The 23,494-nt window shown below is 44.8% G+C and overlaps 1 protein-coding gene across 8 annotated transcripts in view; it reads left to right on the top strand.

Moving 5' to 3' along the window:
• The window catches only part of HHAT (hedgehog acyltransferase), a 309,565-nt gene that overhangs the window by 179,714 nt on the left and 106,357 nt on the right, over positions 1–23,494 (top strand). For all 8 annotated transcript variants that reach the window (XM_073216981.1, XM_073216982.1, XM_037015362.2 and 5 more), the window contains one exon: positions 4,365–4,400. In XM_073216981.1, coding sequence (XP_073073082.1) covers positions 4,365–4,400 — 36 coding nt within the window. The remainder of the gene's footprint in view (positions 1–4,364; positions 4,401–23,494) is intronic.

Raw genomic sequence — 23,494 nt, 5'->3', positions numbered from 1 at the left:
AAAGCTCTTCACTCCTGCGCCATTTATGCCTGGCACTGGTGCCTTCTCTCCTGCCTTGCCCCAACACTGTGAGATGTCCAGATCGCCAGGCTTTTGGGCTGTTTTCCTGAAATTTGCTAACAGTCTGATGGCAGGCACACTTGTCTGATGCAGTGAAAAGCATGTCATGTGAAAACCCAGTGCAAGTTTTGTGTTTTAGAATCTGTCCTCCTCCGAGAGCTACAGTTCTCATATTCTGCTTTCCCATCAGACGGGGATTTCACTAAATGTGGTTTGCCGCAACGGGGTTCTCGCTGGCCTAAGCTCATTTTCACTTTTCCCTGTTTTTCCGCTTCACTTCTTATTTTCCATTCAGCAGGCTCTGCCTCTCAACCTGATAGGGTGAGATCCAGACAGGGCCAGCCTGTGGAAGGAACATCAGAAGTGAGGGAATGGCCTCCTGCAGGCTCTGTATGCACATGGCTTTTACGGATGGAGGTGGAGATGGTATGACACGGTGGCAGCTTTTCTGTGATGTCATCTGGAGCCTGTCCTGAGCACTGTGTCTTGGGCGTTCTCAGAGAATAAAGTTGCACATTGAGATGAGAGGAGGGCAGCGTTGCGACACTGTGAAGAAAGAACCGGGGGGTTGGGGGGGGTGCCTGGTCTGCCAGCCCCAGCTCTGCCTTGGGTTGTGTAGTTGTATTCCAGATTATTTCATCTTCCTTGTCCTCCGTTTCCTAATCCGTCAAGTGATGGGGCTTAGAGAGGATGAACTTGAAGGTGTTTTCCATTTTCTGAATGTAGGTCAGGTAGTCCAGCCATCAGGGCCCTTTGAGTCTGGGTGATTTATTCTCAGAGTGATTTTATTTGCTTTTTACCTCCAGTTCTCTAAATGCTAGAGCTGAACTTTGGAGCCCACCAAGGGGATAAGAAAGTCTGGGGATGAAAACTGTGAGGATTGTGAGCTGAAGAAGTAGCACCAACACCTGAGATCTGCACATGGTCCTTCAGATCAGAGCCACCCTGCAGGTGCCATGCTAAGCGGCCCTGGGCCGTGGCTCCGAAACATACCTCCCTGGTTGGTGGCTTTTGCAAATCCTGGCTACAGATCACTGCTTTTTTATCCCTAGGCTCCCAGACAGTCATGATCAGCCTGGAAGGAAGGACCAGGACCCCTAAAGGCAGGCAGCCTGGCAGAGCTGAACAGTCCTGTGCATTCTGGTCTGAGTTCTGCTGGGGACATGCTGTGTGGGCCTGACCCTTCCTCTATCAAAGGCGGGGTGAGCTCAAGGATCTGTAGGTTTGTGGGCTCCGAGAGTAAGCCTATGTGCAGAGCCATGTAGGCAGGGGCACGGAGCCTAATTTTAATGCCCTCTGAGGCTCTAACCAGAGTGACAGTCAGAATCATAATAAACCAGCAGGGCTGCCGCAGAAGCATCAGCCCAGGCACGGTCTACTCATTTGCTGATGCTTATCAGACAAGAGCTGCTGCTTTGGTAGTGAGCATTCATACTTAGCAATGCTTCTTTAAAGCGACTAAAACAGGGCCTCAGAGGCCTGGGGCTGGGCGGCACCTTTAAGGTCGTCCATTCCGGTTATCTCTCTGATGATTCAATCTCCTCCTTACACCCTTAGGCCAGAGTTGAACTCATCTCGGGATGGAAATACATTGGACACGGGAGTACTTAGGACACTGCAACTTGTTCCAAAGTTTCCTTTTTTACATATTAAGCTGAAAGCCACCTCCAGTTCCTGCTATCAATTGACGTTAGACAATAGAAACTTTCATGCCACACACACACACATAAGAGACTTCCTATTTTTAATTTCTGGAAGGAACCAAGAATGATATGCACAGGATCACTGTTTCATGTCTCCTCATTAGGAAATCCTGGCTTACTTTGTAGGCTGGCAGCCATGAGAGATTATTTTCTTAAAAAATAATAAGAATGATGGTACTATAATTTGATAGGTATCTTACTTCAGAAGAGAAGCCCGACTTCTATTTTTAAATTTTATTTATTGAAGTATAGTTGATAAACATCAAGTGTACAACATAGTAATTCAACAGCTACCTACATTATTAAATGCTCACCCCAATGAGTATAGTTACTGTGTCAACACAGAAAAATATTACAGCGTTATTGACTCTATTCTCTATGCTATAAATTCATCCCTATCACTATATTAAAATTGAGATTCTGTGCCTCTTTATCCCCTTCACCTCTTCCACCCATCTACCCCAGCCCCTCCCCATGGTAACCACCCATCTCTTCTCTGTGTCTACGAGTCTATTGCTGTTTTGTTCATTTGTTGTTTTTTTTTAAGGGGTCGGTTTTTAAAATGAGCGGCCCTTTTGAATTAGTAATAATGAGGAGTGGTGAGAACCCACCCTTTCAGCGAGAAGAGCAGGTAATTCATGACTTTCAGGGCTCAGTTTGATTCCCAGCTTTGTCCTTTACTAGCTGTGGTCTCTGTGCAAATTATTTAGCCCCTGAGCTTTGGTTCCTATACTAGTAGATGGGGATGCCAACACCTGTCTCGCTGGCAACTGTGGATATGTGCTCACCGAACACAGTAGTGCCACCTTCTGGATACTAAGTAAATAATTATTGCTATGAATGTTACTAGGTTTTTTTTATTGCACCTTCAAGGTCTTCTTCCCCATACCCCCCACTGTACTGAGGATCTCTGTGATCCCTTTTGTGTCCACTTCACCCTGCAGTGCCTTCAACAGTGTCTGATGCTTTCTGTAGCTGATGTAACTGCCAAGGCTGTGTAGGTTTGGAGTGAAGGAAGCTGACATCTTTTGTTTTACTCTATACATGCTTCTACCTCCCATAGTGCAGATCTGGCCGACTTACAGTTGCTGTGTGTCATAGGCATATTTACTTACATGGCTGAGCAGCATACCCTTTGTTTCGGTTGAGAGGAGGGATCATTTTCTAAAAAAAAACATGTGTTAAATATGATTATAGGAAGAAGTTAGCATTTCATCCGGAGCAAAGTAAGATCAGCTGAAGCAAATCAGTTGTCCCTGTAGGTATATCTCCCTTTAGAATTCAGAGCAGAAGACTTATGAGTAAATGGAATTCATGTATCTTGAATCAATATTCCCTGAATTATTTCAGTAAGTGATCTAGTAAACAAGGTGGCCATCTTTTGGCTTTGTTTCTATATTCTCAGAGAAAAAGCAGATGCTTGCATACATCTAAGAATGTTGGAACTTACAGGTACCTGACAAGGAATTCTATTTTAATGTCAGTAATCGCCTGCTGTATGTCACATGGGGTCAGGTGCCAGGCGTGCTGGGATGTTCAGGGACAGGGACACGGGTGGAGCTGGAAGCTACAGACAGTCATGGTCTGGCCAGTGAGACTGTACTCTAGTGTCCATTGCTCATTATGGGCAGAGTTACCCAGGCTTTACTCAGGCAGATGGCTCCGCTGGGAGGTCAGCCTGGCAGGCGGGACACAACCTCCACCCTGAGTGTTAGCAGCAGTGGTTATGCCTGGGGACAGCAGTGTCATGATCCTGGACACCCAGATCCTTTACTCACAGTCAAATCCAAGAGATAAGGACGCTGGCTAAGTAGTCAGAAGTATAGGGGGAACAGGCATGCTGATTAGGGAAACCAGGACAGTGCCATTCATGTGGACCTCGCCAGTTTGGTGGTTTCTGGGGGGAGGCTCTGTCTGAAAGGGTCCACCACTGCTCAGGGCTTATTGGACGGCTGGTGTGAGGCCCACGCACAATGGCGGGCTCAGCGACAATGCATGGAGCTGCTCTCACTAAAGCAGACCCCAGTGTGCACACGGTGGCTTTCTCCAGGGATGGGGGCTGGGAGGAGTGTGGAAGGACAGAGCCGATCCTTCCCCATCCCTCTTCTTTCTTTTGGATACTGTGGTGCTGTGCTTCTAAATGTGTTTCATGTGTTTTTGAGTAAATAAACATCTGAGACAAGTAGTGTTATGAAAAGACTCACCTATGGGGAAAGTGGTGAAGTCCACCCTTATGGCCTTTATTTTCAAGAGAGTGAGAGCTTAGGCTTGTTGAGACACTTTTGCTATCACAGAGCAATGTTTTTGCATCAGAATAACTTGTGAGGGCTGGAGGGCTTGTGAAATCTAACTGCTGGGCCCCAGCCCCTCAATTTCTGAATCAGTGTGTCTGATGTGGGGCCTGAGAATTTGTATTGACAGCAAGTTTGCAGGAAATGCGGCTGTGGCTTCCCCAGGGTCGGTCATACTTTGAGAACCACTGTCCTAGAGTAGCCATTTGAAGTAATCTACAAAAGCATGTAATTTACCTATTTTTTGTTAAGCCTACCATCTCTGTAAATTTCTTTTATTGATATATTTGCCTATGTCTCCTTTGAACAGGTATTTTGACGTTGGACTGCATGATTTCTTAATCAGGTAAGCCCATGATTCTTATTTTAGATATCATTGAATAGCATGTCTATTATGGAAACCCGAGATGAAAATAAAATCCTTGTTAAATGTCTTGATGAATAATGGCAATTGTATACTTGCCAAAAAAAAAACAACACAAAATGTCTAGCACTGTTTTTTTGTGCCTCCAAGAAACACACTTGAGAGTATACTTTTATACAATCAAAGGAATTTATGTTTAAAGGGATTTATATCTGAAGTGATGGTTACCCAAGAGCTTGGACAAGTTCAATTCCAACAGTAGGCTGCTAGAGAGACAAATAGGAAAGTGCAGAGGGCCAGCCTGCACTTGGGCATTAAACAGCCCACTCATTCATTTTTTTCCTCCATTGAATTTAAGCTTTTTGAGTTGAATCTGCTGGCTGTTCTATAGTTAGGAAGATACACCTTTGTTCATAATTGAAAGAGATTGTAGATGGCAATTTATATCCTAGTTTATTGGTGATTTTTACCAGAGTTGGCTTACAGGGAATATTAATTCCAAATAGCTATCAAATTAACAAAGGTTAAGTGGAAATATACCAGAATATTAATAGTGTTTGTAAGAAAATGCATGGTATTTTTTCTGCTATCAACTTTGCTGTATTTTCTGGATTTTTTTTTGTATTGAGCTTGTATTATTCTAGTAATGATAGAAAATGATCATTAAAAATGTCTGTCAAAAATATATATGGAAAGCAGTAACGGTTGCTGAAGGATTGTAAACTACAGATTACAAGGAAACCAGAAATCATAGAGTGATTTTCCTCCTGCAAATAGGAGACTCTACATGCTAATTAATTCTAAGAGTTGGCTAATAAACAATCTGTAAATGATGTGATTTCTGGATAGGTGTTACAGTGGCTCGGTACTCCACCATGCCTGGCCATCTCCCTGTGGGTACGATGCTCTCCGAGAGAATATATGTGGTTGGCATTACCTTTACCCTAAACCCACAGCATTTCTTCTGTGCCAGATTGCATATGGTAGTGTTCTAAGGAAGGCCATGCGCACCTTGCCCTTAATCCAGGGCCTCATCCCTGGAGTGTGAATCCCCTTCGTGTAGGCAGACCTCTTTACACCTTACATGGCATCACTCCCCACTAAGCCAAGAACCTAAAGACTCCAAGGAGTCCCTTCCTGTTTCCTCTTCCCAGTTTGGGAGTTGTGGGGTGGGTTGTAGGGGGAAGTGGTGGCTGGGAGCAGTCACTCCATCTCTCAGTAATTCCAGGGTGGAGTGGGGTATCACCCCTTTGTTTGCTGTTCTATTTAGAAGCAGATCCTTTCTGCTCCCAGTTTGGGAGGTGAAACCCGATAGGGACTGAGCACTGTTTATCACTGAGCACCATTGAAACCTGTCGCTGGAACGATGACCCTGAGATCAGGTTGAAGAGGGTCGGGGCACGGCCTGAGTGGGAGGTGAGGGAATGGCAGTAACAACTATTTTTAGAAGTTAAGCTCTAAAGAGGAGGAAAGAAGGACTGGGCAGCTGGTGGAGAGGGTGGTTTGAGTGGGGATTCTGTTTCTTTTTAATTGGAGGAACTCTTGTATTTAGCCACCAGGTCTTAAGTGCCCTTTAGACTTAGAGAATGTGGTTTCAGTGGGGTGGACAGAAGCAGCATGTGATCGCCACGGGAGTGAGGAAGCACCGGCAGGGAGTGGTGGCGCCCTAGTAACCCCGGAGAGCAGTGGCATATTCCTGTAAATGCATCACTAGAGAAAACGTTAGAGGCCTGAGGAGTCAGGGTGAGGGGCGGTGGGTGTGCTTGAGGAATCCGTCTCACTCCGTGTTGGCCTAGAGAAGAAAGTCTATTTCCTATTTTAAAAAAGGAAATATCAGAGAAATTGGCATAGATTAAACAAACAAACAAATAACATTTAGTGGCTCCGACAGGCTCTTCACATGTCATCTGGTTTGTCTGGCTCTATCGAATGCTTAGGGTTTGGTGTAAAAGAATCTGCAGCAGGCCTGGAATTAATCAGCCGCATCTCTTACGCTGATGGAAGTAACGTTGGCGTCTCTGGAATGACATAAATTTCCACGAAGCCAAGAGCCCTATCAGTGATCTCGGCCTAGGCAACTGCAAGGAGGGGCATGTTTCCTCTTAAGCTGTTGGAGTGTCTCACTGAGCTCTGGGGCAGGAAGGAGTTGTCACGTTTAATGAAATGTGAGCATTTTTGGTATTGGTGTTTTACGATGACTGTGGGAACATTCACGGAGCTCAACCCTTCTGCATCTTGGAGAAATCAAAGGAAAGACTTTGAGGGAGCAGCAATCGCCACTCACTCAGGAATAGCCGTGTACAGCTATTGGCTGGAGTTGACGTGACGCTGCAAAGAAAACAGGCAAAAAGTGACTAGTCTCTTACAGAAGAAAACAGCTCTGTTTCATTTTAGGTACTAGAGTGGCTTGTTTAAATTTAGCTGATTTACTTTTGGCTAGAAAGTAAAAGTGGTTAGTGATGTTTGGTTTGATTCATGCTGACAGGCATTTTTCAAGTCACCCCACATTGCAGCCGGCCCCACCCTTGCATGAAGGTATATATATATACTACAGTTGCTTCCTACCTAATAAGTTCTCCAGGTCGGGGAATAGTTTCAAGTGAAACAAGGGTGACATTATGACTTTGTAAAGAAATCTTGGAGCCTTCCCTCTTCTGTGTTGTCTGAAAGAGTAAATCTGTCAGTTTTTCTTTTATAATTTTTCCATTGCTCTCATGCTTGTATATTTAAAAATCAGAAAAATATTCACCTGTTTTCTTCTTCTTTTCTATATTGTTTCTATTTAGTTATTTATCCATTTCAAATGTGTATTTCTAAGAAGGATCTAGCCTATGTTCTATGTAGCCAAATTAATTTTCTTTACCATCCTTTCCATTTTTGTTCTAAAGACTGTGGTGAGTGCATCAAAGCCACCACTTTTGTCCTAAGGAGAATGTCTTGATATCCTGTCAGGATTAGCAGAAATGCAGCATGGAGATCAGGCCGTTGATACATCTTAGGCCAACAGAAAAAGGCAGTGAGCCACTGGCATGACCCTAAAGCTATTTTAGAAGTCTCTGGAATGGATATGGTCATTAGGAGATAAATTTCATGTAAGTAAACAGATTCTACATGTAGAATGGTGTTCAGTGTAGTACAGGTTCAGTCCCGTACAAGTGCTGACGTTTATGTGAAATGGCATGTGCCCTTTGGAAGTGTGACTTTGTCCTGGTGAGAGAGAAGGTGGAATGGGAGCTGCTGTTCACTTCCTGCGGCGTCTTTCGGAGCTTGACCCTGGGGTCCCACAATGGTCTGGAGAGGCTTTGAGTCGCCAGAGGGCAGCCGGTTTCAGTGATGTGTGAACTCATGGTTCACTGAATTCTGAAATGAACAAAAGTGTTCTTGGCTTTCCTGTGGCGCCACCCTGTACCTGACCCATTCATCACACTAGCCCTACCGCAGAGTAGAAGTGTTGTTTGGGCTAAAAAATGTTGGTGTTTGTGCTTCATGAATCACAGGTAGCTTTTCACCTTCTTTTTTTGAGTACCACAAAGGCCACCACCTCATTTGCTCTGGGCAATGTAGCATTACTGGTGCTGGGAAGGAAGGTGGCTCACCATCATTTGAAATACATCTTGGACTGTGTTCAAAAGAGTCCGTCCTGCTGTTTAAAGAGCCACGCAGTTAGGTGAAGAAATAGTTCAGGCTGAAGGACTGCTGGGAGGAGGGAAGGGAACCACGGCTAAGCCTCTGTCTCCTGTGGCTCCTCAGGACAGGTGAGATCCGCTTAGGCTCCGAGCTTCCCCGGAAACAGATGTTAAGGAGAGCGTGGGCATTTGGTCCTGGAAGAACCACATGGGAATGGGAAGATAATTAGCATCTGTATTCAGTCTAGCAGCCTGGAAACAACTAAAGTACATGTGTGAAACCATTATGTATATTTTTGTGGGTAAATGTAAAATAAAAGAAAGATAAAACTATTATGTATGTATTTCTAAACACACACACACACACACAGAGGTGATCGCTCAGGGGCAAAATACCTGATCTGTTACATAGGATTTTTAATTTTTAATTTTGTGAATATAACGTGGAAGTCAACTTTTGTTTCTCGAAGTAAGTCAGTTTTCATAATGGTATGAAAAGCAAGTGAGCTGATTAGGAAGCTGCTCCCACCCGAGGCGAGCCTGAAGTCCGCGACTTGGCAGTCCTCACTCTGCCCCGCTCTTCACCTCCCAGCGAGCCCTGGGGGGGGCCGCCAGCCCCTCTGTCCCTGCCTGCTGCCGCTCAGCTCTGAGGAGGGGCTGCAGAATCACAGCGTTCTTACAGACTTTCCTTTCATTCCACCTGCTGTATATGAAAAGCAGTAGCTAATGGTCTGCATGGTGTCCAGTAACAAAGCGAGTTGAATAAAAAGTGAAGAACACGTGAGTGGAGAAAGCCAGGTCCCAAAGCCATCCCCACAGAGGCAGTTCATGACAGTGTACGCAGGGTGCTCAGTGATGCTCATGTGCTTGCATGGGGCTATCTCTCCCCTCCCCAGGGCTGTCCCCCCTCTCCATGGGGCTGTCCCCTCTTCCACAGTGCTGTCTCCCCTCCACGGGGCTTGCCCCCACCTCCATGGAGCTGTGGCGGCCCCTTCCACAGGTGCTCCCACACCCCGTCAGTTTCCAATTCCTACTGAGTCTATCTCCTTAGTGTCTTTCACATCACCCTTTCCTGTTTCTGGAGAAACCTTCATGGTATATTTGGGCTTCTTACCTCAAGAGCTGTAGTGAGGTTTAGTAATATATGCAGATCACTCAGCCCTGTGCCTGGAAACAGTGGGAACTCAATAAGGGCTAGTTTGTCCTTCCGCCTTCCCCATGTTACCTCTGGATTCAGAGCAGCAGGGTTTGTGTCCTGGCCCCTCTCCCAGCTGTACAAGTTTAGGTCGCTCTCTAACCTTCTTTGAGCCCTTGACATTACCTGTAAATTGATTACTTACCTGATGCCATCACTTCCTTCTCAGAACCAGTCAATGATTACCTTCCCTCTGTCAAAACCAGGCAGAGTGTCTGTCCTGAGCCACTGCAGTGGACTCTCAGGCTATCTTTCCATCTCCTCTCACCATTATTTTCCTTTGGGAAATAGGGTGAAATGGAACCATAGGCTCTCCCCACATTTGCTGGCTTCTTTGCTCATGTGTTCCCTATACCTGGATGTGGGTAAAATTGTAACATTTCCAGAATATCTCGCCTGGCTTTAGTACATCTGCATGTCAATATGCGTTCAGACATGGAAGGAAGTATGGCTTTAGTGCATTTGCATCATTCCTCAGGGATGGAGAGAAGTTCATCTCTGTATCAGTGGGTAATTACCTGGGCAAGGAGGGCTCACCTGTACCTGAGAGGTGAGGGGAGGGCCGGTTTTGCTTCTGCTGATGCGGGAGAGACCAGTCCGGACTGCAGTTTGTGAGCAATAAACAGATTTTAAACTTTGTTTCTCCTTTTGACTGATTTCGGTCTTTAGAGGCATTTTGCCCCAGGATTTCCTCTCCCCGGACTTATACTGGAGTGCCCATCCTTCCCCATATCCAAACCCTGCCCCCCTCAAGTCTTCTCAGGTTCTTCTTCCTCCGTGCGTCCTTTCTCTTCCTTCCTAGCACTGCTCCCCAAATTTCCTGAATCCTGGGAATCTGCCAGGATGTTTTGGATCCCCAAACTTTACTCCTGGGGATGTAGTGAGTGGAGCCCAGGAGTCAGTATGATCATGATGCACCCTGGGTGACTCCTCAGGGAAGTTTTGAGCCCATAGCTTTAAGCAGAGTTCTTTTTGTGCGTGTCTTACATCCCTTCCAGGCAGAGAGCTGTTTGAGGGTGGAGGCTGAGTCATCTGTGTACCGCTTTGCTGTGCCTAATGTCTAAAGGGCCCTTAAAAAGGAACAAACTTCGAGTTAAAAAATAAATAAGTCCTGGGAATAATGTACAACATGGTGACTGTCGTTAAAAATACTGTATTGTCTATTGTAAGCTGCTGAAAGAGTAGATATTAAATGTCCTCATCACAGGAAAAAAATTGTCACTATGTGAGGTGGACATTAAGTATGACTTACTGTGGTGACCATTTCAGAATATATAACATATAGCATATCATTATGTTGTAGATATGAATGTAATATAATGTAAGTTAAAAAATAAACTTTTAAGAGGTTTTTTTTTTTTTTTTTTTTTTTAGCAAAACTCAATTTTATTCAGACAGCATCCAATCTGGTAGATAGGAGTTCCAAGGAGCTGTACAGAATGAAAAACTTTGTAGCCAGAAGGGAGTGGGAACAAGGAAGTTATACTGGGCAAAAACGTGGGTTAGTTATTTCAAGGTTATTTTCCTTTAGGGGAGGGCGGGGGGCCTATCAGGTGGATTATCTACCTACCAGGTAGATGAGGTGATTCCTGATTGGCTGGTTTAAGATTCCATTTCTGGGAAAGCCTGAACTGTACTTAAGTCTCAGTTTGGTGACACGGGGCTTAGCATAAGTGACTCTGTTTTGGGCCTGTTGTCTTGTTTTTAACATGTTATATGTCACTTATATCTCACTTTTAGAAATGATAATGCTTTCCCATTTAAAAAAAAAAGAGTAGAACAACAGGCTAAGAAGGCTGATGCCCTTGGTGACAGAGCTGAAACTGTTGCCATGTTCCACCATCATTTACTGCCTCCAAGTTCATGTCCACACGTCTAATTACCTCTTCAACAATACACCAAGAAAATACAAGTAGAAGGAAAGGAAAGGACAGTGTAGGGCTGTGTAAGGACAGTCCGGTTACTCAACACAACCGGACACAGAGTGTAGGGAAGGGCTGCCTAAGTGTTTGGCACCGTTCATTAGAAAAAACTTAGAATGAGTACATTTCAGTTTTCAAGAATGTAACAGGACTTAGACGCCATCTTCTTGTCTTTTCATGTAATCTGTTCATTTATGCAGCTACTTAAGTGGTCCCAGCACTCTTCCAAGAGCTGCAAGAAAAGCAGTGACTTGGTTTTGGAAGCCATGTCCCACCCCCACCCAGCTGGCATTCCAGCGGGTGAAGACACAGGAGAGGAGCCTGCACGGAAGCAGGTGCTGCAATTCCCATGATGCAATGGGGGGGGCAAGGCATGGGAGCCCCTTTTGATAGCATGTGCTGGAAGGGCTGCTTAGAGACAGTGGGTGACTTAGAGCTGAGAGATGAGTAATGGGGACAGGGAGGGGGAGGGGAGAAGGGGGAGGGAGAGGGGGAGGAAGAGGGGGAAGGGGAGGGAGGGACCAGTTTCAGGAATAGAAGGGAGGGAGCCTGTGGGGCTGCAGGGCAGTGGAGCAAGGAGACAAGACAGTCTGGGGAAGAGGTGACGGACGGACGGCCAGGCTAGGAAGAGCATTGGCTTCTCTTTTGAATGTAATAGGAGCCAGTGGAGGGCTCTAAGTAGGGGAGTAACATGATCTGATTTACATCTTTCAAGACTACCTGTGGCAGGCTTTGCCGCGTGTTTAGTGAAGTAGGGAGTTTTGAGCCTCATCCATGACGCTGCTGGAGTTCCGTGACCCAGGCCTGTCCTTGCTCATCTGGAAAGTTTCTTTGACAACCAGCTGCTATGAAAGCTACTCTGTGTTGAGTGACAATAGCCTATACTGTCCTTTCCTTTCCTTCCTCTTGTATTTTCTTGGTGTATTGTCGAAGAGGTAATTAGACTTAGACGTGTGGACATGAACTTGGAGGCAGTTAATGATGGTGGAACATGGCAGCAGGCTCTCTCCAGAAGCATGGAGAGCGTGTGTCAGCCCTGGGAATTCACCTGGGCTGGAGCTCTGTGGTTTTCCAAAGGTGACAAGTAACCCCCTTGTCGTGTGAGCTCTCAGCAATCCCAACTCTCACACCTGCTCTGATACTGTACCTGAGGGTCCTTTGAGGCCGTTCTTAGCTCTCAGTTCTCCTGCCTTGATGCCCCTCCTCTTGGCCATCAGCTACCTTCAGGAAAGGAGGCCCCTTAAAGCCACAGTGGGGGTTCCCCTCTGGGGCTGGCCTGGAGTCAACTTCCAGTGGCTCCGCTCATGAAACCTGTAGCATCATGTGTCGGTGTATGCTCCCCTTTGTTGTCAAAAACTGAACCCCCTTCCCGCTTCCCCATCACAGTCACGGTCCAAGATAGCGCTTTTTGTCCCCCATACTCAAAACACCTGGAATAATTTGTAGTCCTTTTCTTTCCTTAGTGGAATTCTAGGATGGAGGGCCTGGACGATCATGCCCCACGTATTTTTCAGCTCTTAGAAGATTTCTCAGATCCACCGTTGCTTCAGTCCTACTGCCACCACTTTTGAGTATCTTTTACAAGTATCTCCATGGCTGTGTTATATTGGGTTTGTTAATTTAAAAATCCAGATTAAAAAAAAACCAAAATTAAAGAAATCCTTCACACTCTAAATGTTGAAGTACATAATTCACTTCTGACCATACATAGCTGCCATTGACACAGATGTTCCAGTGGAAAAATGTATCTTTTAAAAAGAAATTTAAAGAGCCACTGGTGAATTATTGAGAAAATTTGCAATGTGGAGTCATAATTTTAAGTGTAAAAAGCTTTGAATCGGGGATGTTGCTGAGCGGGACAAGCTGTAAGATCCATGGTCTACACCTGCTATTTACTTGATAGGCAGGACATTTGTTAAGTAAGTGGTGGTGGGGCCCTTTTTGAATTCTCTTCTGGATGCCTGGGGATCTGTCTGCCTTATGGGGCTTCTGTACCAGGTGGAAGCCAGAAATTTACTTTCCTTCCTTGCATCAAGGGTCTCAGATTCCCCCTTCCCCTCTATTTAGGTTCTAATAAGAATGACATGTAGGCAGAGGTGGAACCTGGAATGCATTCTGGTGAGCCTAGCAGCAGTGACATCCGTTCTCGAGAGGCAGAGGTCCTACCGTGGAGCCCCTTGTCCAAGCCCTGGCGGCTGGGAGCCTCTCCCCTCGGCCCAGGGGCAGGCACAGTGGGTCCCCATCAGAGCAGGGGGGGTGGAATTTCTCAACAGTTCCTGACTGCAGAGCCTCCAAGCCTGACTTTGAGACCTTCTCTGAGATTATGTAAACTCCAGATCCCTCTTTAATAAATTCTAAGCAGAGTGTGTCCTGTTATTTGCAACTAAAATACCTGATATATTTGCTTACCCAGTGATGTTTGGATATCCACCTTAGCTGGGGCTCGGCATGATGTTTTACTTGGCTTTGCCCATGAGCTGTCCTGATTCCACCCATTAGAATTAAACAGAACAGACATGCTAGCATACATACGCATCTATAACTTTTAACCACAGCTATACTTCCCCAGCAAACTCCTTAGTCACCTATTTCCAAGTTACCATATTTCAATCTTTAAAAGGATTAAACTCTTGCCCTGTAGATAAAGGGACTGTGGGATACACGATGAAGGGGAGGAACCTCTGTGGAAGAGAGGACTCTATCGCTGTAGGCCCCGGAGAGGAGGAGCCGCAAATCTGTTGGAACGCTGGCTGCAGAGGGGACCCCCTGTGTGGGCATCCTGACTCAATCGCACTCCAGGTCTGAGCCGTGCCTTTATGTGTGTACAGTGGAGCCAATAATGATACTACCTTCAGTTTATTATGCATGTAAAATACTTAGGACAGTTCCCTCAGGAATGGCTTTGCTCTTGTCCCTGACTTGTCATCCGTCTGTCCACGATGTCATTTGCCTCAAGGATGGGGAGAGAAAACTCGAGAGGCAAAGGTCCTACTGTGGAGGACATTTGTTAAGTAAGTGGTGGTGGGGCCCTTTTTGAATTCTCTTCCGGATGCCTGGGGATCTATCTGCCTTATGATAGGGTCCAACACATAACAGACATTCAGGCCATGTTTACGGAATTTGCATCTGATGAGAGATATCCATGTGGACTGCAACCAACGCTGTTTCCTTTTCTCCTACGGAGTCAGTGTGGCAAGTGGGGACGGTCTTGATTGAGAAGGTAGGTTCCCAGGCATGCTCTGGACCAGCAGGTTGTGAATCCCTGGCGATCTGGAGAGTAACATTAAATCCCAAGGGAAGGTCCGGCCTCCAACACAGATCCTGAGGAGAAAGAAGAGCAGTTCGCCGCCAGCCTGGTTTCAGTTGTGACTAGGCCATTTAAAATACACTTTTAAATCTGAAAGCCCATAGCATCTGTTTCTAATTGAAAGGTTATTTGTAGACAATACGTTTTTCATGGACTGACATTTGTATGTTTATTAATACACAGAGTCTATTGCAGTGAAATCCATTTCGGAAATGGAAACAGATAATTATTTTTGAAGCTTTTAATCATTTTTTTAAGCAAAATAATGAACGAGAAAGCATTTAGCTGAGGAAGTGCATCTGATTATACAAGCAAATTATTCAGCTGGGATGAGGTGTGAACATGCATCGTCTACTTCTGCCTGCTGCAGGGGGATTTCGTGTCTGATCTCTAGGTTCTGTGACATTTTTCAGTCCCATCTGATAATTCAGAGGGCCACAGTTCTAGACCTGGCTTTTCCATTCACTTTATGGCCTTGGAAAGTCACTTGAAATTTCTAGGCATCAGTCACTTGTCTATAAAACACCTTACGATTTAAGAGGTTTCTTCTGGATTTGACTTTGTAGATTATAGATTATAGGATTGTGTGACCTGATGGGAGTAGACAAATTCCTGTGAGCGCTGAGCAATCCCAGAACTCTTGTCCTCCTGAAGATTTAAATCTAGTGTAAAATACTAGATTTTCTGTTTCATTCAGCACCATGCCCAGAGCTCCTACTGTATATAGAATACATTAAGGACAAGGAGGCACTTCAGAGTCAGCAACTGCTTAATTTTTCGGTGGTCTAGCTGGGGAAGGAAAACAGACATTTGTGACATAATCAGAAAGATTAAGCTGGTTGGAAATGCCAGAGCTCAAGCATTCTTTAATAGTTGCAGAATATGGAAGGAAGGAGGAGTCCTAGTGGAGAATCTGGAAAATGGGACAAAGTCCTATTTATATTTCCTTATATCTATACAATATTTATAACTGAATAATGGGACTTGGATTTTTACTCTGCTTGCTGAGCCAAAACTGGACTATTTATTTTCTTTCAATCCAGTGTTTTTGGAGTACAGTTGGGTGGGTCTTTCTCCCTCTATTTCTGAGTGTCTCGACGCTTCTCTGTTCCCTTCATGTTTGAAAATCCCATGACATCTAGTACCACTTTGTTGAGCATAAGTATCCTGAGTGGTGGAACGATGCTGGTCCTTACTCTTTGGCCCCAGCATTGATCACTGGCACCTGACCTGGAGCGCAGCATGACCAGGAGCAGTCGTTTCTTGGCTGTCTTGCTGGTAGCTTTGACAGTACAGGTGCTCCCACTGCTTCAGAAGGTAGCACCTTCCATCACGGTCAACTCCAGGGAACAGGTGTGGGTGAAACCACTGTATCACGGGAGCTGCTCTTTGGTTTATGTCGGGAGACAGTGTTTGCAGTGTTTAAACATGTTTTCCCTTACTGCTGAGACTGATAGACAACCTAAAGCTTTCACATGCGAAGAGCTCTGCAGTCCTGTTCCGGTGCCTCTTGCCGGGCAGGCAGGTGAGCAGCAGCTTTCTCACCGTGAATGCATGGTGTGCCCATGAGTGTGCTTCCAGAGCAAGGAGATCCAGCGATGCCGTCACTGCCTAAAGTTGGGGATCTTTCAAGGTTCAGCAGTCCTGCTCATGAAGCTCCTGGATAAAATGAGGTTTGGGGATCTTCTATGATTTTGATATCCTTGACCTTCTCTAATAAGGAAATTAACAGTTTGGTGATTTGGCTTCACTAAGATTTGTTCAATTTCTGAGAAATCAACCCAGACCCTGAGAACTAAAAACGGCCTAATTTCTGTGAGTCTGTGTTGGCACCTGGCAGCTTGCTGTGGTGTCACGATGCAGACCACTCACCGGCCATCACTGTGGGTGACAGGGCTGGGGAAGAGGCTGGGGGTAGGTGGACGGGAGAACCATCGCTGCCTGTCTACCCCACGGGGCCAGTGGGGGAGTCAGCAGTGTCAGGCTGGGGTGTAACGTGAAAGAACATCTTCCCACACCTGCCAGCCACCCCAGTGCTGGGCTAATTATGCTCTCCATGGCTTTCTGCTTGGCACTGCCGGGCAGGCACCTGCAGGCCCAGAGTGGCATCTGGCTCCTTTCCAGCTCTGATGGCTCACCCAGAGCCCAGTGAGTTTTCTTTGCAGACGTTGTTGTGTGTCACTGTGCTAGTGCCCTGATGGGCGTGTACTCCTGTTATATTTAATTTCATTACCCAAGGACACGGGGTGATGATTATTCACATCACACAGAGTACATTTTTTCCCAAAGGTTTTTGCTTTATTAATTTACTTATCTGCTCTCCTTATAAAGCATCTCCCCACCTGCACAAACAATGGAATTCCCAGAGAAAGCCCAGATATGTAGGGTTTAGATTCACAGGTCACATCAATGTCAATGTACTCACAGAGCTGGACCTCCTGTGTCTTAACTTCCTGGCCATCTACAAGGACTCTCCAGATTGGGTTAACCCCTCTTTGCCGTCCATGGACGTAACTACCAATAGGAGGCGCTGTTGGAAGTCACTCTTTGGTAGAGGGTCGGCTTTGCATCTATGTTTTCTTAGCTAGCTTTCCTAAGTAGCCCACTGCTTTTTGTAGGACTGCCCAGTTGCATTGGGGTTGGGGAACAGTGGCCTCTCTGGAGCGGAACCAATGGAGAGATGGATCCTCACACTTAGGGGTTTCTGCTGTTGTGCCAAGTTCTGGGTAACAGGACCTGGCCCCCGAGGCAAGAAGCTCTGCTATGTGGCCATGCCATGGTGCCTAAATCAGTCTCCATTCCTCATCTGCTCAGGGAAGACAGTGCCTAAAGGACAAGGCTTGTGAGGATTGGGTTAGACAATCTTGGTGGAAGAACTTGCTACCACTGTGAAGGATTATAAAGTTAATACTCCCCTGGTGCTATAACCTACTGTGTTGTAATTCGGTGGGGTCAGGAGACTGGGAAACATGATCATTCTTTCTGGCCATTTTCTAAGGTAGAAAAAAATGTGCCCTGTTCTCAGGCATGTAAAAGAAACATAATAGAGATATAGAAAAAAAAATAACCTGCCTTTCACAGTTGATGATTCTCTGGACATTGGCCGAAATCCCTGCGGCTGGGGAGAGGGAGGGAGAAGTAGGAGACGGGAGGCCAGTCGGCTTGGTGTTCAGAGAGCGCTGGCTCTCATCAGGCATCAGATACGGACCGGCCTTTTATAAGAGGAGCTACTTGGAGGGACACTCTTGCTGGTGTGTGTTCCTTATGCTGTATCTGCATAGAAAGATGGCAGAGGTTTTGATTGAATAGTTTTTGGAGTTGGAGAGAATCCCAGTGTATAGTATTCCCAGGGGTGTATTTCCAAGAGCCAAAATGCAAAATAAACAACATTCTAGACCAACCTCAAATACCAACAACAGAAAACATACAAGTGTGTTAAAAGCATTGCAACCGATAACATAACCACCTTGGTTCTGAGTTTCAGAGCCTGGAAGAGCAGCTTGGGGCACTCGGGGCCTAATTCCGGCAAGTACTCAGCCAAGCCAGCTCCCTAACTCCGGAGGGGCTTGGAGCATTTGCATGTCTGGTCCAGCCACTGCCTCTCCCAGCCATTGGAGCGCTGATGGCTAACTGAATCGGCTGCCTTACAGTAGCAAAATTCCTTTTAAAAATGTGTTCTTCTCTTTAAATGGGAAAATACTTTTAGAGCTTTACTAAGCTAATCACTGAAGCCATTGCTGTAAAATCTATAAGTAACTATGCAAATGCTCTGAGACATTGTCTGAGACAACTGAGCACGTTCCCGCCCACAGACCCTCACTGTCCCCCATCCCTCCAACCCGGAGTCTCTGACTTCTTTTTCTTCCCAGAGGCTTGCTCCTACTGCTGTTATTTTGAGGATGAGTTTCAGAACATCTTTCCGGTGCCCTTTCAAAACTATGTGTCTGATCAGAAAGAATGCATCCAGTTCACCCCGGTTACCCACTGGGGAACCCAGCTGTCTGCTGTTTTCACGTGTGGCTGCCCCAGTCATGCTGGGGTCAGCGCCCCATCTCTGCTGGGGGACTGGGGGCCTTTCATCTCTCTCCTGCATGGCGTCAACCTGGGAGAAGACCAAAGAGAGTAAAAGCTGTCCTTTCTCATTTGAGCTGGGGACGGATTTGTGTATCCCAGACAACAGAAAGTCAGCGTCGTGGGGGCATTCAGATAATGGGTGCAGTGCTAATATGGGTGATCAGACAGTAGCAAAGACACCTGCCAAATAGTCCCCCCATGGGATACTGTTTGAGTTAGACTTTTGCTATAAAGCAGGATTTCTCAACCGCGGTGCTATTGACATTTTGGACCAGACTTTTCTTTGCTGTGGAAGGCTACCCTGTGACTGTAAGTGTCTAGCAGCATCTCTGACCTCTACTCACTGACTACTAGTCATTTCCTCTGGTTGTAATAACCCAAAATATCTCCAGACAGTGTGAAATGTCCCTGTGGGGTATGGGAGGGGGAGGAGAATTGCTCTTGGTTGAGAACCACTGCTGTAAAATAGAAGGCCATGTGTGGTTTTGACCTGTACATAAAAGAGGCTGTGAAAAGAGTGGCTACAAGCCTCAGGTTTGAAGTGATGTGTGCCTGTGACCTCTGACCCAGCCTCACCCAATTGCCCACAGTAATGGCTAGACAACAATGAAAAAGGTGAAGAAGATCAACTAGAGAGTCAGACTGGAATTCACCCTGGTGTTCAGAACTGTCCTTTAATGTGGCATCTGGCACTGGTCTGAGAAAGGGGACCGGTGGCCCACACACACTGTGCTTTTGAGCCCCTCCCCCCTCTCCTGATATCTACCCTCTAGTTCTGGAACATGCTGTGTGTCCCCCAGAAAAGTGACCACCTTCCCCCCCACACCCCAGAGCTGTTGGGCTTTGTCTTCATGCAGCTATGGTGTTCCTGAACCTTTCTGCACCTAATGTGGTGACTCCTGTAGTCAGAAAGCAAGTAGACAGGAAGTGGGGACGGGGATCGGACTGTCTGGGTGTGTTTGTCGGGCACAGCCCTGCAGAAGTCACCGCCGGGTGTGAAGGCACACACAGAAGAGGCCAGCCCCACGTGTCAGGAGCTGTCCCTTTCATGTGTCATGTTGGTTAATTGATCAGATGAACAAGGAGATGGGGTAGAAGAAAACGCTCTCTGGGGACAGATGGATCCTGTCATAGAATTCCTGTTAGAAACCTGGGGTTGGGTAGGGCGGGTCCCCTCATCTGGCTCTTCATGCGCATTGCCTGAGAAGCAGATTCGGCTACTGCTTAAGGAGAAGAGAATAAAGTGAAATGCAGCAAACTGTTCCCTTTAGTTTTTTCACCTGAAGAACAATTTTGAGAAACTACAGTCCTTTGAAGTCCTCCTTCGTTATTAATTTTATAGAGAGTTAGTATGTGGTTCTTTTTTTTTGTAATTAGATGCTGTAAAATTCTTTTAGTGATTTTTTTTCTTCGTAATTAGAAATAATGATTAGAGTATCTTTTATATTGCATGGCATTTTTCTTTTAACCAGTTGTATGTATTTTGTGTTCTTTGCTTTTCTCCATGTAGACTTTAATTAGAATGGATTCATTATGTACCATAGTTTTCTGTTATAATACATCATGAACAGAAGTTATTTCTATCACCAAAATATAATGCCCAGTGTAATATAAAAAAGTGAAAAGGCAATATACATACATATATATATGCTCTTTGTTGGTAGATATCAAGTTATTGATAGATGCTAAGTCTGAATACATTTTGCTTCATGTAGGGACTTTACAAGAGGGAAGAAACTATGTAGCCGTTGAAAAAACTTCCAGTATAAAGTAGAGGGCACATCACCCCATGTCTCAGGGAAGAAACTAACTCTGAGATGATTTATTGTTAAGAAATAGAAATATTTTTTAAATTCTTTACTCCCCTCAATATTGATTATAAAGAAGATGTGGTATTAAAGAAGTAGGAATGGCAAGTCATAAATAGAGGAGAAGAAGGGAAGAAAATGGAATTATGTGAAATAAGAGTGGTTACAGGAAAAATAAAGATGCTCTCACCTAATTGAAATCCTCTTTGGAGAGCAGAAATGTCAGAACCGACCCTTTGCGGTTTCATCTCATATGTGGAAGGCTTGAGATGCTCTTCCACATTGTAGAAAAACAGACATGAAGAGGATGAGAGAAAATAATAAATATGAAGACTAACGATAGAATTAATGAGGTTCAAGAGGATGAAAGTAGAACAATGAGAGCAGAAGAAATGTTAAAAAATAAAATAAAGAAGAAAACTTTTCTGGGCTTAAAAGGACTAACCATAACAGACAAAATACACAGAAAGGAAGCCATATGGAGGCACATTCTACCATAATTTTAAAATTACTGAACAAAGGAAGAAACTATACAAGTAGCCAAGTGGGAAAACAGGGTTACTTATGAGGAGTAAAAACGTGTCAGACGTCTGCTTGGTAACATTTCATGCCAGACGCAGGGAAACAGTGTCTCCTGAGGACTGAGAGGAAAAGACAGTGTGCTTCAAGAATTTTATGTCCAGTGGAATTGTTTTAATATGAAGCCAAAAAAGGGCTGCTTTCAAAATGCTTTGGGGGTGCTTGCTGTGGCCAAGCCCTCTTCTCATAGAATCTCCTTCACCCCAAAGGATGTGTGGTGGGGGCACAGGCACTTGAGCCAGCCGTGTGCCAAGTCATCTCCAGCTAACTTGGCTGGACTGGAGTGACCCTCTCTCCCAAGGAACTTGTGTCTTAAGATCCGGCATATAGAGATGAGCTGGGCCAACTAGATTCTTTTTCAGAGATTCTGGAACAGAGAAAATGTTGTGGTTGATATTGAAGACTGAAGCTGGCAAGTCCCAGAAGTGAGGGTATGGTTGGCACCATGGCACGTCAGACGCTGTGCACACTAGCCTTCCGTGTGTGGCAGAATCTGAGGTAGAGAAGCTGACTGGTTGGGAGATACAGGAGAGGAGAGCATCTAATTACAGCTTCTAATTACAAAATCAATTTATTGCTAAAATCTTGAGGTGAGCAGCCGTGAAAGGAGGCAGAGCATCTCGGTTCCTTTCTTATTCCCATGAAGCCCTTTTATCCTTTGAATATCATCCATTTCCTTGCAATAAATCCTCTTGGACACGAGCATGTAATCTGTTCCTCCCAGTCAAGAAAGGTTCTTACTCTAAGGGCCTTTTCAGGTAATCAGGGACTCAGGAAGTATACCACCTTGCCACCTTTAATTGAAAAGGTTGCTTAAGTAGAATAAAAAGTATAAATCAAGTATTGAAAAAGTATTAAAAATTGGATTGCTCTGTGCAGCTGTCGTCAGGCCTAATACTCAATTTATTGCTGAAATCTTGAGGTGACTCATCACCTAGTGAAATATCCTGATGTCTTAGCCACTCTCGTGACATAGAAGGTGATGGAAGGTTTGGTGTTTCTTCTCACAACAGCATCTAGATGAAATTTAAAAGTAAAAGAATGTTGCTAAGGATCATGATTCTTAATTTAGGTAGTAATCCTGTAATTCAACATAAGAGGTGTTCCGGAACAGCCTCTCTCCCAGGTAGCATTTATCATAAGAATTGTAATTGAATTTAAATAGAACTACAACCGTGTGGCAAACGTCTGAACACCCACAATGTGGCCTAGAAGGAAAACTGGGAAGAAACATACCAAATATTGACATGGTTTTCTCTAATGGTAGGACAATAGATGATATACACACATACACACAGCATGTGTGTGTATATGTTTGTTTCAAAGACTATTGATTTTTAAATGAAAAGATAAACTTTATATTAAAAATTAGAGACAGTACTGAACATCATTTCCAAATAAAGACATAGTAATGACTTATTGAGCACCTACTATGTGTTGGACACTGTGCTTATGCTCTTTACCTCATCTCCCCAAATCTGTGAATCCCATAGAGAGAGTATGGGTCGTTGCCATTTTGTAAGTAAGGAAACTCAGGATCTTTGAGGTTAAAGGCTTGAACAGTTCTCACAGGCAATAAATGGCACATCTGGGGATTTGAATCCAGGTCCATGCCCCTCTCAGGGTCCTTTTTTCACGCCACTGCATTGCTCTTCTGAAGAACCTAGGGACTGAGATGGGACCGGGCAAGCATGTTATCACAGCACTGGGATTCATTGCTACAAATTCAGGGATTGCCTTTATGTATTTAAAAAGGAGTTAAGTAGAAAAAACACCAGTTTTATAATATGGAGGAAGTCATCCCCCCTCCCTTGTTTTTAAGCTTCAATTTCTTGGTGAAACCAGGGCCTTTGATACCCAGTTCTAACATCTTGTCACTCCTGTGTTCTTGAGCGTATCTGCGCAGGCAAACCATTGGGATAGAGGCTTGTTTCTTTATTGTTGTTTGGTTTTGCTTTGTTTGAGATGGGATGAAAAACGAGTGGGCAACGTTGTAAAGTCCAACTAGAGAGCATTGTGGTTAAGTCCCAGAAAGCAGTAATAATCACAGAATACACAGTATGGATTGAACATTGATCTGGCAACACAGGGTTAGTTTTTTTTTATCTGATTTGCATTTTCATAGAAAATTCTAAGTTTTTCACTATAAACTCAAGTCATAACACATGTTCCAATATAATAGGCACTTCATATAATCTGTAGATATTTCACACAATCATTGTGAATAAGTCCATTGACCCTGACCACAAGTGAATATCTTAATTTCTTTCTATTTTGGCACCTGAACACATCACGTTCCACGTGTGTATTAAAGAGTTCCATAGCCTAAGAGCTGGGACATTTCCTCTACCTGTATGTATAAAACTGGCTAAGTTGCTCCACCCCTTGGACCTCAGTTTTCTCATCCATAAAATAAGTTGAACAATGCTCATCCCAATATTTAACACTCTAGTCAATGAACTTTTTTTCCTGCATTTTTTAAGAATTCTTGATTCCTCTTGACTGACAAAATATGCAGAAAAGATGACAATAAGAGCCAGCCTTTATTGAGTACTTTTTAAGTCA

Source organism: Manis javanica, chromosome 11 (genome assembly GCF_040802235.1).
Source record: "Manis javanica isolate MJ-LG chromosome 11, MJ_LKY, whole genome shotgun sequence".
Classification (NCBI taxonomy): Eukaryota; Metazoa; Chordata; class Mammalia; order Pholidota; family Manidae; genus Manis; species Manis javanica.
Note: the sequence above shows the minus strand (reverse complement) of the source record. Positions and strands in the feature narration are given on the sequence as shown.